This window comes from Crocodylus siamensis, chromosome 14, assembly GCF_052110815.1.
Source record: "Crocodylus siamensis isolate JL-2025a chromosome 14, ASM5211081v1, whole genome shotgun sequence".
Classification (NCBI taxonomy): Eukaryota; Metazoa; Chordata; order Crocodylia; family Crocodylidae; genus Crocodylus; species Crocodylus siamensis.
This window is the reverse complement of record NC_143408.1, coordinates 8,165,538-8,179,548: the sequence shown is the minus strand read 5'-3', so window position 1 is coordinate 8,179,548 and position 14,011 is coordinate 8,165,538. Positions and strand designations below refer to the sequence as shown.

The 14,011-nt window shown below is 57.1% G+C and overlaps 1 protein-coding gene across 1 annotated transcript in view; it reads right to left on the bottom strand.

Moving 5' to 3' along the window:
* LOC149853311 (unconventional myosin-Vb-like) overlaps positions 1–14,011 on the bottom strand; it is a 42,732-nt gene that overhangs the window by 22,666 nt on the left and 6,055 nt on the right. The window contains exons 5-19 of the mRNA XM_090027922.1: positions 13,227–13,383; positions 10,893–11,036; positions 9,924–10,005; positions 9,202–9,309; positions 8,033–8,145; positions 7,398–7,663; positions 6,834–6,915; positions 5,773–5,913; positions 4,898–5,023; positions 4,470–4,553; positions 2,985–3,131; positions 2,165–2,262; positions 1,697–1,783; positions 1,494–1,605; positions 268–479 (exon numbers count right to left, since the gene is read on the bottom strand). Of these exons, the coding sequence (XP_089884048.1) occupies positions 268–479; positions 1,494–1,605; positions 1,697–1,783; positions 2,165–2,262; positions 2,985–3,131; positions 4,470–4,553; positions 4,898–5,023; positions 5,773–5,913; positions 6,834–6,915; positions 7,398–7,663; positions 8,033–8,145; positions 9,202–9,309; positions 9,924–10,005; positions 10,893–11,036; positions 13,227–13,383 (1,959 nt within the window). The remainder of the gene's footprint in view (positions 1–267; positions 480–1,493; positions 1,606–1,696; positions 1,784–2,164; positions 2,263–2,984; positions 3,132–4,469; positions 4,554–4,897; positions 5,024–5,772; positions 5,914–6,833; positions 6,916–7,397; positions 7,664–8,032; positions 8,146–9,201; positions 9,310–9,923; positions 10,006–10,892; positions 11,037–13,226; positions 13,384–14,011) is intronic.

The window sequence follows — 14,011 nt, the reverse complement described above, 5'->3', positions numbered from 1 at the left end:
ACAGCCAGGACCTGCTCTCCCCAACCCAACCCCCAGACAGGGCTTCTCTCCAGTGCATGAGCCTCTGCAGGCACCTAGGGCTGCCAAGCAGGACCATGGGCCAAGCCCCACAACCCTCCTCCCTTAGCTTGCAGCTGTGGCACTGTTCCAGCCACTGCCACCGCAGCTGGTGCTCTAGCTGGACAGGAAGAGCCCTGCTGAGACCAGCTGCTGGCAAGCCCAGCCTGTGTCCCCACTTCCCTGCTGGCTGGCAGGGCCAGGCCTCACCTCCTGGCCAGAAGGCCCCGGGCAAAGCGCTGGATACAGACAGCAGCTGCACGCACAAGCAGGAAGCGCCTCCTGCCCAGCCAGCCCCGGAGGTTGCTCTGGAGAATCATGCAGGCTGCACGCAGCGTCTTGGCTCGCAGCTCCTCCAGGAAGGCCACCTGGCCAGCGCGCAGGAACACCTTCCTCCTCCCACACTGGTACTTGCTGGGATCCTGAAGCAAGAGTCCCCAGAGGGGTGAGAAGGGCTGGATCCATAGACAGGGCGAGGTCTGCAAGGCCCAGGGGATCTGGACCCAGCCTGGTTCAGCTCATCTATAACTCCCTCTGGACCAACTTACTCGCACTACAATGCACATGGGCTCCACAGCCTCTGGGACTCACCTAGGCAGGGTCACACCGTGAACAAGCCCTGCACTAGCCAAGCCTAGAGAGCCTTCTGCTGTTGTGCAGGCTGCACTAGCCCCACAGACAAGTCTTCATCTGCCACCCCTTCAGCCTGCAGCAAGGTCAAGTAAACCCAGAGGGATGGAGGGCAGGCTCAGTGCTGTCCCCCACTGATGAGGAGCTAATGGCTCTTCCCGTTAGATGCATTTTTTTAATTGCACAACTCCCAGCAACCCAGGGTACCTCAGAGCACGGGATCCTGGCAGGCAGCTTTTGTACAGCAGTGCTGTGGGGCCTCAAACCCCAGGCAGACTGCACCTTCCCAAGGCACCACCACAGGAGCCCCAACTATGAGCCGTCTTTATTTTGGAGGGGGAAAACTGTGGGACACATTGCCTGGCCAGACAGCCGCAGCCTGCTAAGAACAGGAGGCACTTGAACATCACCCCCAGAGAGTCCGAGTTGACTGAAGTTTGAGATCCAAGAAGTGTAGCTTGTGTGGAGGGGTGGAAGAGGCCCAGCGGAGGCTGTTCAGCACATTTGGTGGGATCAGAATAGACAGGACAGATGGGAGGTGGGGATCCAGCATCCCCTGCCGGCAGAAAGTCTGGGTCTAGAGGCCACCTCTACCCACTCCATACTCAGGCTGGAACAAAAGCTGGCAGCTTCTCCAACCAAGCCTCCTGGACAGGCAGCTGCTGCCTCCATCATGCCCATATGGGGCACACTAAAAAGGTACCACCACTGGCACAGCATAGGTCTGTGCTGGAGAGCACTCCAAATCAAGTATTAGATGCTCAGAGAAGATCCCTACCCCTCCCATCCCAAGACCTGGGGCTTACTCTGAGCAGTCTCTCAAGGACTAGCCTGCAGCTCTTTTTCTCATCATCCCCACTCAGCTCCACGTGGCTCATCAGCGCCCTGTACCGGCTGAAGAAGTCCTCATATGTCCACCTGCAGAGGAAAGCCATGGCTACGATAAGAGTGCTGGCAAGCAAGAGAGAGGCACTGCCTGGAGTGAAGCAGGGAACTGGGTCAGTCGTACCTGGATGGGTACCCCGAGGCACTGATCTGGATGGTTTCCAGGATACCACAGGCCCGCAGCTGCTCAATGGCTCGCTTTGAGTCAAACCTAGGAGAGACCGGAGTTGGTCCCCTGCCAGAAACCCTGGCCCTGCCCATGCACCAGTTGCAGACATGCTCAGGCATGAGCCACACTCGGGCCCAGCTCAGGTCAGCTCATTAGCAAGTCCCGTTGCAGCAGGAGGTGCTGGAGAAGGAGCTGGGCACCTAGCTCTTGGGGCAGGAATGGAGTAGGAGCACTGCCAGGCCAGAGTCGGGGCCCTGCCTTCAGCTGAGGGGACAACAGGTGTGCTCTCACATCAGCCCCGCTGTGGGGACCAAGCGTGTTCCCTCCAGTTTTAAAACAAAACCCAGCCAACTGTAGTGGGAAAGGCCTGCCTGGGGTGTCCACCCCCTCACTCCCAGCATGCCAGGGGACTGCCATGCTTACTCGAAGGGTCGCTTGAAGTCATTGGGCTTGATGCAGCGGATGTAGTGTGGAGTGGTGCAGCCCAGCATCTCCATCAGCTTGTGCAGTGAAGCCTTGAACTGCAGAGGATGGGGACAGAGCGAGATGGGTCAGACACATGCTGCTGCAGGGGGGCCAGCCAGGTTGGGGGCAGCTTCTGGGCCCCTGCCAAGGACCACGCTGACTCCAGAGGACTGATCCTGGCAGAGCCACGGTTCTACTCAAAGCCAAGACAAGGGAATAGACAGGCAGGCAGCATGGAGGCCAGAGGTACCCCAGGACCCAGGCCAAAGGCTGGTTCAGGTGACAGAGCGTGGGCTCCCAGATACCCCATTGCCCCTCCATGCTGAGGAGACATCTTGTTAGGTTTCTGATGCAGCCCAGCCAGGCCGAAAGCAGACTGGAGGCAAGTACCAGCACCTCAGCCATGCAGCAAAGCATAGCAGCTCAGACCCAGTCTGTGTGGAAGACTAGGACCCAAAGCTTTGGCTTGGAGGGAGATGGGTCTCATTTCCAGCACAGCCAAGGGAAAGGGCCTGGACCCATGTGCACAGACAGACAGCCAGAGACCTGGACTAGAAGTTCACCTTGATGATTCCCAAAAAGGCTGGGCACCGACAGCTCCTAGAAGCAAGCAGGACCCCGGGGGGGGGGGGGGGGGGAGGAGGGGGCACAGGGGACTGAAGAACTGAGGCATTTAAGGCCCTCTCCACATGCTAGAGAGATGCCAGCCTGATGCTGCTTTGGCAGCCAACTGCCCTGGCTCTAGGACAAGCAGACTCAGGGGCTTCTTGTTCTGTACCTGAATGGAGATGGGCTTCCTGTGCTCCTTGTTGGTGCCTGGCAGGGACTTTCTGCTAGGACGGATGGTCAGCCGGGTCCCATTCGACCTGCGCAGGGAGATGGTGCCATCACAGTCCTCAGGGAATAGCTCTGCTAGCAGCTGTGACTGGGGCCAGAGGGATTAGCAGAATGATCAGGCTAAGCCCAGCAGTGAGCATCAGGTGACACCTCCCAGCAAGCAGGGGCACCCATCTGGTCAGCCAGGGACTCCCACTTGGCAGCATGTCAAAGCCCCAGCCCCAGCCCCACCGCTGCACACAGCTTCAAAGGCTCCCAAGTAGGATGCAGACTGCACTTGAGCAAGTGCCTTGGAACAACACCAGTACAGCCAAAGTCTGCTTCTAGCAAGCTGTCCCACAGGGGCTGGCTATCCCAGGGATGCCAGGAAGGAGGTTGTGGGAGACGGCTATTAGTCCTGGCCAGGCATCACCCCCTGCCCCCACCAGACTCAGCAAGGCAGCAACTGAGCCCCACTAGGAACAGCAGCATTCAGAGCCCACGGGCACTGAAAAAGCAGAGGGTAGGAGTACACACAGAGCACCACGAGTTATCCCCAAAAGCCAGCCCCCCTCCCCATGAGGCCTGGGCCCAAAAAGGGACCACACAAACCCCTTCCCCCAGCACTACTGACATGCCACAGCTTCCAGCCAGTGGTGAGAAGGGGAGGGGGAGTAAAGAACAGCATCATTCACCTCTCAGCAGAGCCCCCAGCACCACTGCCCCAAGGAGGGCAGATGGATTTGGAGAGCACCGAGATGGCTTCCAGAGAGAACAGCATCCTCGCCAGCCCTGGAGCCTCTGGCTGTAGCTGAGGGCAGGACGACCCGCTCTGGCACCTTTGGGCTGGGCGGTTTCTACAGGTAGCGCCAAGCGTGGCTCATGCAGGAGGAAAAGTGGGGGCCTGGCGCCCCCTGGTGGAGCAGAGCCTGCGGTTCATGACCTGGCCCGGCTTGCTCCACGTCCAAGAGGCGCCTGCAGCTCTCCCCCGCAGCAGTACCAAGTGGGCCGCGCCTCGGGACGTGGAGGATATGGGCAGGATGAGGGAGGCAAGTCAGCCTCCCTCAGAGACAGTTCGCAGCCTCTGGCGTTTGCGCCTCAGCTCCAACCCCACCCTCAGCAGAGTGGGGGGCAGCCCTTGCCTGGAGAGGGTGACCCACCGCATGCCACCAAGTGCCCCTGCCAAACCCCAAAACCCTTGGGTCTGCCTTGTCACGGGCACTCAAGGAAGGGATCAGCACTGTTGGCAGATGCCTTGGAGTAGCATGCCCCACAGCTAAGGTTACCCAGCAAGGGGTGGGAGGGTTGTTGCAGAGTCTGCCAGGGCACGCTGTTTCCAGCGCTGCCCCCCAGTGACCCTCATGAAATCCATTACTGTTCTGGACCACCTCTTTCCATGCAGGGACTGCGCTACCACCCCCCTCCCCGCAGGAGTCCAAGGAGGCACCTTGCTGGCTCGAAGCAGCCCAATCAGCTCTGCATGGACAGCATCTCTGTTCTTCTCCAGAAACCCTTTGCATTGGTACTCCACCTGCAGGGAACAGTGCAGAGGGGCCCCGTTTGCTCCCAGCAGCCTCCAGGCATTTGGGCAGCTCCACTTCCACTCGGAAACAGCAAAGGGGGAAAAGGGTGCTCCAGGGGCAGCTGGACTCCTTGCTGCCCTGCCACACAGAGCAGATACCCAACCAGGCCAACACCATATGGCTGGCAGCACTGGCTGTGCAGACAGCCATAGGGCCCTGCTCTGAACAGCAGCTGGTGTCAAAAGTAAGACCTTTCAGGAAGGACCAAGACATTATGGTGACACTGGCTGGAGAGGGCAGGGCATCACACTGCCTTTCACCACCACCCAGCAGCCCCAAGAACCCTTTCTACCTTGCCAGCAAAGTGTTGTATGATGAAGGCATCTGCATGCATCTTGGGCTTCTCGAAGTGCAGGCTGTGGTGGAAGTGCTGGTCATAGAGTTTCTGAGCCCAGCTCCCATCACTGCCACTGGGCATCTGCGAGAGGTGGTGGGGCAGGGGTCAGACAGCAGGCAGCCTGGGGACTCTGCCAGCTGAACCCCACCCCCCACCATGTCTTGGTCCTATTTTTATGGCCACCTGGCACCTAGCATCAAGTAACTCTCCACTGGGGAGAAAAATAAAAAATTGGGAATTCCCTGTTGGCAATGCCCTTGCAAAAAGGCAGTCAGTCTGACCCCTCACCCCACCCACTGCCTATGTCAGCAGATGCCCACTCCAGTCTCTGTAGCACCCCTCACCAGGAGGCAGGGCAGCTGACCAGAAGCTGGTGTTACAGGTTGGGCAGGCCCTGGCCCAGGCAGAGCAGAAGCCTGGCACAGCAGAGACAAGAGGGCAGCTTCCCCTTCCTATCCCCATCCTCCTAGCAAGCTGAAGGCAGCCTCTAGACTATCCTGGAAGAGCCCTCAGCTCTGGTTCTGCCCAGCTGGACACTGAAGATAGCGGGCACAAGCATAAGCAGCTCACCAGAGGGCCCCCAGCAGCCAAGGCAGGGCTGGCCCTGCTAGCCGAGAGCCGTGCCCCAGCCCCCCTCCCACAGCACAGGAGGAGAACATGGACACCATGGCCTGTCTAAGGAGCATTTGCTCCAGGCTGCTTTGCCTAAAGCCACCTGTGGGCCTAGGACTAGAGGGCCCCTTTGCTCAAGTTGGCAACAGATCCCTTGCAGCAGTCCCCAAAAATGGGCAGGAAGGGGTTCCTTAGGGAGGGGCAGGGCTGCAACTCACCTTGCACTCCTCATTCAGCAGGTCCAGGATGCCAAGCTTAGCCTCAATGAGGTCAAGGCATGGCTGGTTGTCATAAAAGTCAATGAAGGTCCAGGGGATCCCTTCCTCCACATACTCCTCCTGCTCCAGCTTGAAGACATGCTGCAGGAAGGAAAGGGGTGATCACTTGTATGAAGGTAGGGACATGCCTGCAGCACCCCTCTTCTGAGGCCACCTGCATTAAGTGCCAGAAGGACAAAACACCTCAGCCTCTATAGATCTGACTAGCCAGGTGGCCAATGCTTAGCCTCAAGACGTTGTGCTGCTATGCTCAGCTGGGAGAGGCAAGCCACACAGGATAAGGAGCCTCTCTGCCCTGTGGCCCGATACCATTGCAAGTCCAAGATTCAGGGAGCTGTGGTTATACCCACCCAAGGAGACTTGGCCCCATGTTCCAGGTAGACCCTGCTTTGGTCCAAAAGCTGGGGATCAGTCCTTCTTGCAGAGCAAAGGACAGTGCTTCTAAAGCCTTCTGCATCCCCTGTGGACTGTGCTCTTTGACAACTCCCCACCTCCACAGCCAGCCAGCCCCTGTCCTACTGAACCAGCTGCAGGCCACCTTCCACCAGCAGATGAGGCAGAAAAAAAAAAATCTTATTGCCCATGTTCCAAAAGGCAGAGACCCCCCCAGGGCTGGGAAAAGCACAGCAAGACCCTGTGACATGGATGCAGATCCCTTCCTCCCCTAGTGCTATTCATCTCTGCCCCCTAAATAAGCAGGGGCCTCATGAGCCAAAGCATGCTTAACAGACCATTCCAAGGGAGACTTAAGAGCATTTTACAACTGAGGCTGCCAAAAAACACTACAGCCGTAAAATCCAGGAGTGGGACTGGGGGCATTACAGCTGTGGACCCAGCAAGTAGTAGTCAGGCTGACAGCTGTCTGGCCTTCAGGTAATGCTTCCCCCCAGTAGGACTGCAGGGACTTTACTGGGAGCAGGACAGCAAGGCAGGACAGTACCCAGGGTGAAGAGGATGTCCTGGAAAGGCCCAGATGCCCAAGGCCGTGGGGTGACACTCACCAGGTTGAAGTGCTGCTGGAGCTTCTCGTTGGCATAGTTGATGCAGAACTGCTCAAAGCTGTTGACCCTGAAAGTCTCAAACCTGAGAAGGAAGTGGCAGGGGAGGTGCAGTGAGGGACTGGCTTCAAGACCTAGAGCAGGATGGGTGGAGGAGCACAGGGCAAGAGCCCAAGACCCATCCCCCACCCCATAGCCTCAGTAGTGCCCCCAAGACCTCTGGGGGGGTTGCTTTCTAGAGGCTATGCATGCCAGCACTGCTGCCTTCCCAGCCCAGTGCTCACCACAAGCACCAGCTTAACCGAGGTAGGATTTGGGAATGGCTTCCCACTGGCCAAGTCTTCTTCCTCCCCCCTTCCCAGCTCAGCGACTGCAGCTTCAGCCTAGTGCACTGCTGTGAGGCAGTGGCCAGAGCCCCTTGAATTAGACCCCATCCCAGTTTTAAAATCAGCAAGGGCTGCCCAAAAACACCTGCCTTGCTCCTGCACCCAGAGGCTTGGCTGCACCCCACTTCACACAGGAGCTAGAGCCTCAGGAGGTAGCCTGCCCCGCCAGCCTCATCCCTACCCATAGATGTCCAGGATGCCGATGGAGGCACGAGGCTTCTCAGATGCCCGCAGAGACCTGTTGATGCGACTCACAACCCACTGGAAGAGCTGCCCATAGATGTGTTTGGCAAGGGCATCACGGGAGTCCAGCACCTGCTGCCAGGACATGGGCTTCACAAAGGTCTCACTAGCTGTGACAAGCTTGTGGTAGCATAGCCAGCGTGACACCTGCGATGTCTCCAGCCCCAACAGCATGCAGAACAGCTCCAGGGCTTTGTCCTCTGGCTATAGGGAGACAGGGAGGTCTTGCATCACCCTCTGCATAAGTGGGTTTCACTGCAGGTTGGAGGAGGTCTGGGGCACGAGGGCCCATTCAGTGCATATCCTCTTCTCCCAGCTAGCACTAGGAGAGCATCAGGGAATCTGGTGGACCCGAGCTGTATCACCAGACAGCCACCCTAGTCAAAGGAAGTGCACAGCCCCCACCTTTCCTTCAAAGAGCCCCCCACCCAGCAGTTGCTGCAACCAACTCTGTATACAGAGTACCAAATGGCAGTCCACAATGATGCCACCTCCCCCATCCAGGGGTAAAAATAGGTGTCCCCTGACCCCCACAAGTGCAAACAGTCCAGAATGGGGGAGGCTCCTGCTCACCTCAATGAAGCAGCTCTCACCATGCCGGGACTTCTTTTTCAGCCTCATGTTGCCCAGGTGCAGGATTGCAGCCAGGATGCTGAACAGCTCCAGCTGGTCAGCTTCAGAGACCCCTGAGAAGCACAGACAGGGTGTTTTACTGTGTAAGGCTGGGGTCAAACGTGTTCTCTACCGCAACTGCAGACCCCTGCAAGCTCCATAACTACCAAGCATACATTTCATTGCTGCAGTCACACCCCTAGCAGGCAGGAAAGCATCTCCAAGCCTCAGGTCACTGCCATGCAGCCCTTCTAGGGCATAGCCTGGGATGTACCAGGAGGAGTTGTACAAAGAGGTCAAAGTCCATCACACTTGGGTGCCTGAAGGTAGGAACCCTAATGAGCTGGGTGCGTAGGATCTGACAGTTTATGGACTTCAGTCCAGTCTGCAGGCCCAGCATAAGACAAATAAGACCCACCCCAGGTAATGCAGGCAGCTATTTACACCAGGCTAACAGCTCTAGCCATTGGTTGAGTCTCATTGGCTTTGATAATAGAGATACCAAACCCAATCTAAGCCCAGCTGCTCTGTGCAGGAATGATATGGGCTCATTTTCACACCTTGCTCACTGCACTGTTACAGTGGGCTGCCTTCTGCTCAACCCCAAGTGCCCATTTCAAGGTTGATATTGGAGGCTGGACATGAGCTAGCCAGCTTCTGGGTGCTGTTAGCAAAGCACTGACAGGTGGCCACAGCCCTGGCAGGCAGTTAGCCAAAGTTTCCAGACAAGCCTGTTATGAGACTTTGGCCGAGTGACTGAACCCAAATTAGGTACAAGCACTCCCTCACCCAGGTACAACTGGGGGTCCAGGTCTGTGCTAGGTCCTTAACTTCAGTTCCACAGGCTCTTGCTTTGCTGCAGCGCTACAGGGCTGAAAGCAGGCAAGTGGAGCTGGTAGCCTGGAGTTATAGCGACCTACCACCACCTCATTTAACCTTGGAAAGTCTGAAGCTCAATGGGCAGGAGGATGGAGCCCCCCCCCACCCAAGTCAAAGCAGACTGGACAGCTATGAAGCACATGCATCACCTCCATGCAGCAAGTGGGTACCAAGCAGGGTACTACCAACGAAGTAAGGACAAGGCCAGGGACCACCCAGCATGAGAGTATACCAAATGAGTGGAGACGTACCCAGCAGGGAGAAGGCGTTTCGCGTCCTGTCCAGGTCAGCAGCATCGTCTGTGCCACCGATGCGCATGCACTGCCCCTGGTTGGTGTAGTAGAAGGACTCCAGCCCCCCTGCAGGGCCACACACAGGCAGTTCAGACACCAGCTCTCCACAGCTTTCCTCTGCCATTAGTGAGCATGAGCAAGTCCAACCCCTCAGCCCCCTTAAGACAGGTGAGCCAGCAGCAGTGTTTGCCTCAACCCTTTCCTCACCTAACTGGGAGCCAGGCCCTGATGATGCTGGCAGCTGAAGCTGCATGTTAAAGCAGCACTGATTTTTGCACAGCACCACAAGTCAAGAGCACCTACCCCAAGCAGCCTAGTGTCAGCTCAGCAGTGACAGCACTTGCCTGGTATTAGTGGGACGGGCCCAGCCCTCGCTCTCCTGTTGCAGGTCAAGAAAATAGAAGCTCACCGACTAGCACCAAGCACCTGCTCTGTGCTGGAGTCCCACCTCCCATCCAAGCTACACAGCCCACAGCTGAGACTGTCCTCTGCAAAGTCTAGCTCGGACTCCCGCTAGCCAAGACAGCCAACAATGCAAGGACAGCAGAGGTTCCCAAGGGACTAATGCAGCTGGGGAAGGAGACAGGAACCATCCATTTTACATGGAGCCAGGGAGTCCCAGAAGCAGCAGCATAGGGAAGGCTTGCCAGGCTGGCACTGACAGGGCACCAGGCACTTACCAAGACCCAAGCCCTGGAGCTCAGGCAGGGAAGCCGAGGCACACAGCTGGTAGAAGATGTGGTAGTTCCTCTCCACTTTTGCCTGTGTGGAGCAGCAAAAAGACGAACATTTGTTCATTGCTCTGGTCCCCTCTCACCCCCCTGATGCTCCCAACAGCTACTGGAAGGTGCTGGCCACATCAGGCACTGCTAATCCTGCCAGAGGGATGGGCACCATTCTGCCCCATGCTTAGGGCCAGGGTCTGTCAGGGGCTGCCTGCTTTGGGTGAGAGTCCTGAGTTTGAGTCTCTCCCAGAGAGATAAAGGCCCCTGGTTTGAGGGAACAGCAGAGTCTCCTGAATGCCCTTCCTCCAAGGCTGAGAAAGAGGGAAGGCTCCAAGTAGTAGCAAGAAACCGAGCCTGGCCACGGCTGGACTGTGGGGCCTCAACCCCTGCCCCCTCCCCACAGTACTGTAGTTTCTCACAGGCTTGTGAGATCGGTGCGAGTTGCTTTACAAGGAGTCACTGGGACTAGCTGGTCAAAGCCAGAGTGTGGCTATGTACAGCGCAAAGTGTCCAAACTGGGCGACTTCAGGCTCCCTTTCCAAGCTGCTTTCCCTTTCATCCTGTCAAATCAGTGCCGACACAGGGCCCTTTCATTTTTAGCCTCCATCTCCTTGAACTGCTTTCTCTTCTCAGTCAAAGAAGAGTTAGAGCAGCAGACAGAAGACACCGTCTTCCAAAGGGAAAGAGGAGAAACAGTGGTTGTCTGGAAGAGCCAGATAAAGCCATGAGGCGCAGTCAGAAACCTTAGTCCTGCTGCCTCACCCCATCTCTGCCCCAAGCCTTGGCCTCATTTGCAACAGGGGACAGCAAAGTGCTCTGGGTGGGTGGGGGATGGACTTGTAGTCACAGCAGGCTACAGACACCTCCCAGCCACTTGTCATGTAGCCTCCATTGCACACCCCTGCCCCACGCCTGCAGACCAACCTGGAAGGTGACGCGGGATTTCTCTAGGAGGTAGGTTTTCATGGTGGCCCCGAGGATGCGGTACTCGTGGTTGAAGCAGATTTCCACATACTTCCCAAAGCGGCTGCTGTTGTCATTCCTGGCGGTCTTGGCGTTTCCAAAAGCCTGGTCAGAAACAAAAGTACCCAGTTCCTACCCGCAGTCTCAAGTCAGCATCAACATGCCTGCTTCCCAGGTGGGGAGGCAGACACAGGGGTGGAGAGCAGTGACTTGGTCGGGGGTCATCTAGCAGGCCAGCAGCAGGCCTCCAGGTCCTAAACCCAATCCAGGGCCCCTACCACCAGGTTGCACTGCCAACACTGGCCTGCCCAGTCACAGCATCAGCAATGAGTTCCTGGTACAGAGAGAGGGATGCCCCAGAGAGGGGCAGCTTGTGCACTGCAGCTCCATCATAGCCAGGTTCACTGTGGGAAGAGCTGGTTGCACAGATGCAGACCACAGACAGCCTAGGGAACTTTCTACAGTGGGACTGATCCCTCTTGCCAGACACCCCATGTGGCCTCCAAGGCTGCATGGTAGGAGAGATCAGTGCAGCACCCTCTTCCCCCACCCCCCCCACAGGAAGCCAGATAGGGAGAGCAAAGACTCAGGCAGAGGCACAAGCTGTAAGTGACCAGCATCAGCAATTTGCTTTACTTTTTATCCCCCAGAGGCATTCAGTATTGGCTGCAGCCAAGGCTGGGGATCCATGACAGGGCTGCGCTAGTGCTCCAGCTGGGACTTAAGCCTCCAGGTTCCTGGATAGAGGGTCTTTCCCTTCTGCTCAAGGTCAGGCCAAACTGCCATGTTTGGGGCCAGGAAGCAATTTTACTCTGTGGTCAGTTTGACAGACTGGGGGGGATTTTGCCTTCCTCTGTAAGAAGGGGTAGTGGTACTGCCTGGGATCTGTTGAGCGCACAAACAACCTTTAAAGGAGGACATTAACTGCCATGGTCCCCCTGCTTTACCTGTGGCAGGTTAGGGTGCTGCGCCAGGGTAGTTTTCCCCAAGAGGTTAGACAATAGATCTGTCTAAGATGGTTTGGACAGGCATGATCCTACCTCAAATGGGGAGGAGCTAGGTGACTCCAGCAGTCCCTTCCCACCCTATTTCTCCATGGCTAAGATCACCACCCACCACCGGAGGGGCAGCAGATGGCACTTGGAGACATTAGAAGCAAGTTGCCCCATTGGCCAAGACTGGCAGGTTTGCTCAGCTCTTCAAGGGCACCGACTGCCTGGAGTTCTCCATTTGCTCTTATTCCACTCCTCCCACAGAGACCTGCTCATTTCTGCAGGTCACACAGGACACCCAATACCCTTAGCGGAGAATTGAGCCCCTTCGGGCCACACTTGCCTCCCTGGCAAGAAGTCTAGCTGTGCTGCTGCTGGATTTCTGCTTCCCCCTGGGATTCAAGGCCTCAGCCGCCTGTGGGGGCAGCCCCTTCCAGCCAGCCACATGCAATGCTGGGAGACAGGGGCTGGATTGGAGGATTTATTAATTACTCTTCAGCCTACTGCCCTGCTCCTTGGAACCAGGCCTCGGATCTTAATACCACAGCTCCCACAGAGCAGAGAGCACGAGGGGAGGGGACCAAGCCAGACTGGTGCCTCCAGCTTCTCTTGAAGAAGAAAATAAATAATCCTTAGCTGCACAGCACCAGGGGAGGAGGGGAGCACAGTGCTGCATCACTGGACTGGCATTTCCTCCCTCCCCGCACCGAGCGCTGACAGACCGGCAGCAGCAGGGCACGAGTTCGGGGAAACTGCACTATCAGCAGAACTGAGCCATGGCCCGGCAGGGGACAGGAAGCAGTAAGGCCAGGCACAGCTGCCTTGCTGCCGGGAAGAGAGCTCGTGCCCAGACTGTGCGGAGATGAACTCCCCCATCCCATGAGAAGGGGCCATGCTAAGGACAGCTGAACACTACGTTTAAATTGGCAACAAGGAGGAGAGTCTCAGGCCAGGTCAGACCCAGGGACCCTGCACCCTGTGAGCTTGTGGCACTGTCCTTCAGAGCTGCAGAGGCACAGTCACTCCAGTGACCTCTGCAAGACACTGGTCAAAGGGACACAGCCAGGGAAGATCACAGCGAGGGGGCAAAGTAGCCTGCCTGCAGCCTGGCTCTTGTTTAGAGAAGAGCACTCCTGCCCCCAGCCCTCCTTTCCAGCAGCACCTTGCTGGAGGACAACAAGACTCCAGCTTCTCCCCAATGGTCAGCTCATGGGGTGCAGCCCCAGAGCTCCTGCACTTCCCTCCCCGGGCAGCAATTCATGGGACCTTCCTCCTTCCAGGCTCCTTGAAGGAAAAGTCCTACCTCCATGATGGGGCTCGAGGCCAGCACCTTCTCCTCCACGCTGGAGTTGCTCAAGGATCCACCGACTATGGCGAAGTATCTCATGGCGTACTTGGCGGTGGCTGTCTTCCCTGCACCGGATTCACCGCTTATGATCAGCGACTGGTTTTTGTCCTCCCTGCAAAAAGCAGAGGTGAGGCAAGAAGGACTTGGAGCAGATCTTGCCGTCACTGGACGGCACGAGCCCTGCTCCGAGACTCTGATCCGAGATGCTGCCCCTGATCCTGGAGTTCCCTAGACAGCTCCAGTGAACAGGGCCTGGGCACATGTGCCAGGAGACTAGTCCCATGGGACTAATTAGGCCCTCCCTTTTCAGGTTAGGGTTAGAGCAAAGGGCAGTGTGGAGCAGGGCACAGGTAAAGACCTAGGGTAGAGCCAGAACTAGGCCACACAACCCTGCTTTGTACTAGAGGGGCTAAAGCAGCTTGCAAGCACTGCAGTACCATGAGGGGCAACAGGCTCCTGGTTCCCCCATGAGGGTCAATGCTAGATCCATGCAAGGCAGGCAGTCACAGTGTGAACAAACTCGCCTGCCTTCCTCCCCACCATAAGCCCCCAGCCCCTTCCAAACGCCTTGCCAGACTGCTTTGTGGTTTGGCACACTGGGGAAAGCAGGAACAAGATTGAGGGTGCTGCCCTCTGGGAAGACTCTTTTTAGGCAACCCCATGCATGTTTTTGCCTCACTGGATGCAGACAAACAGGTTGGTCATCAGCACTCTCTACTCAGCAGGCCCATGAAGGAACC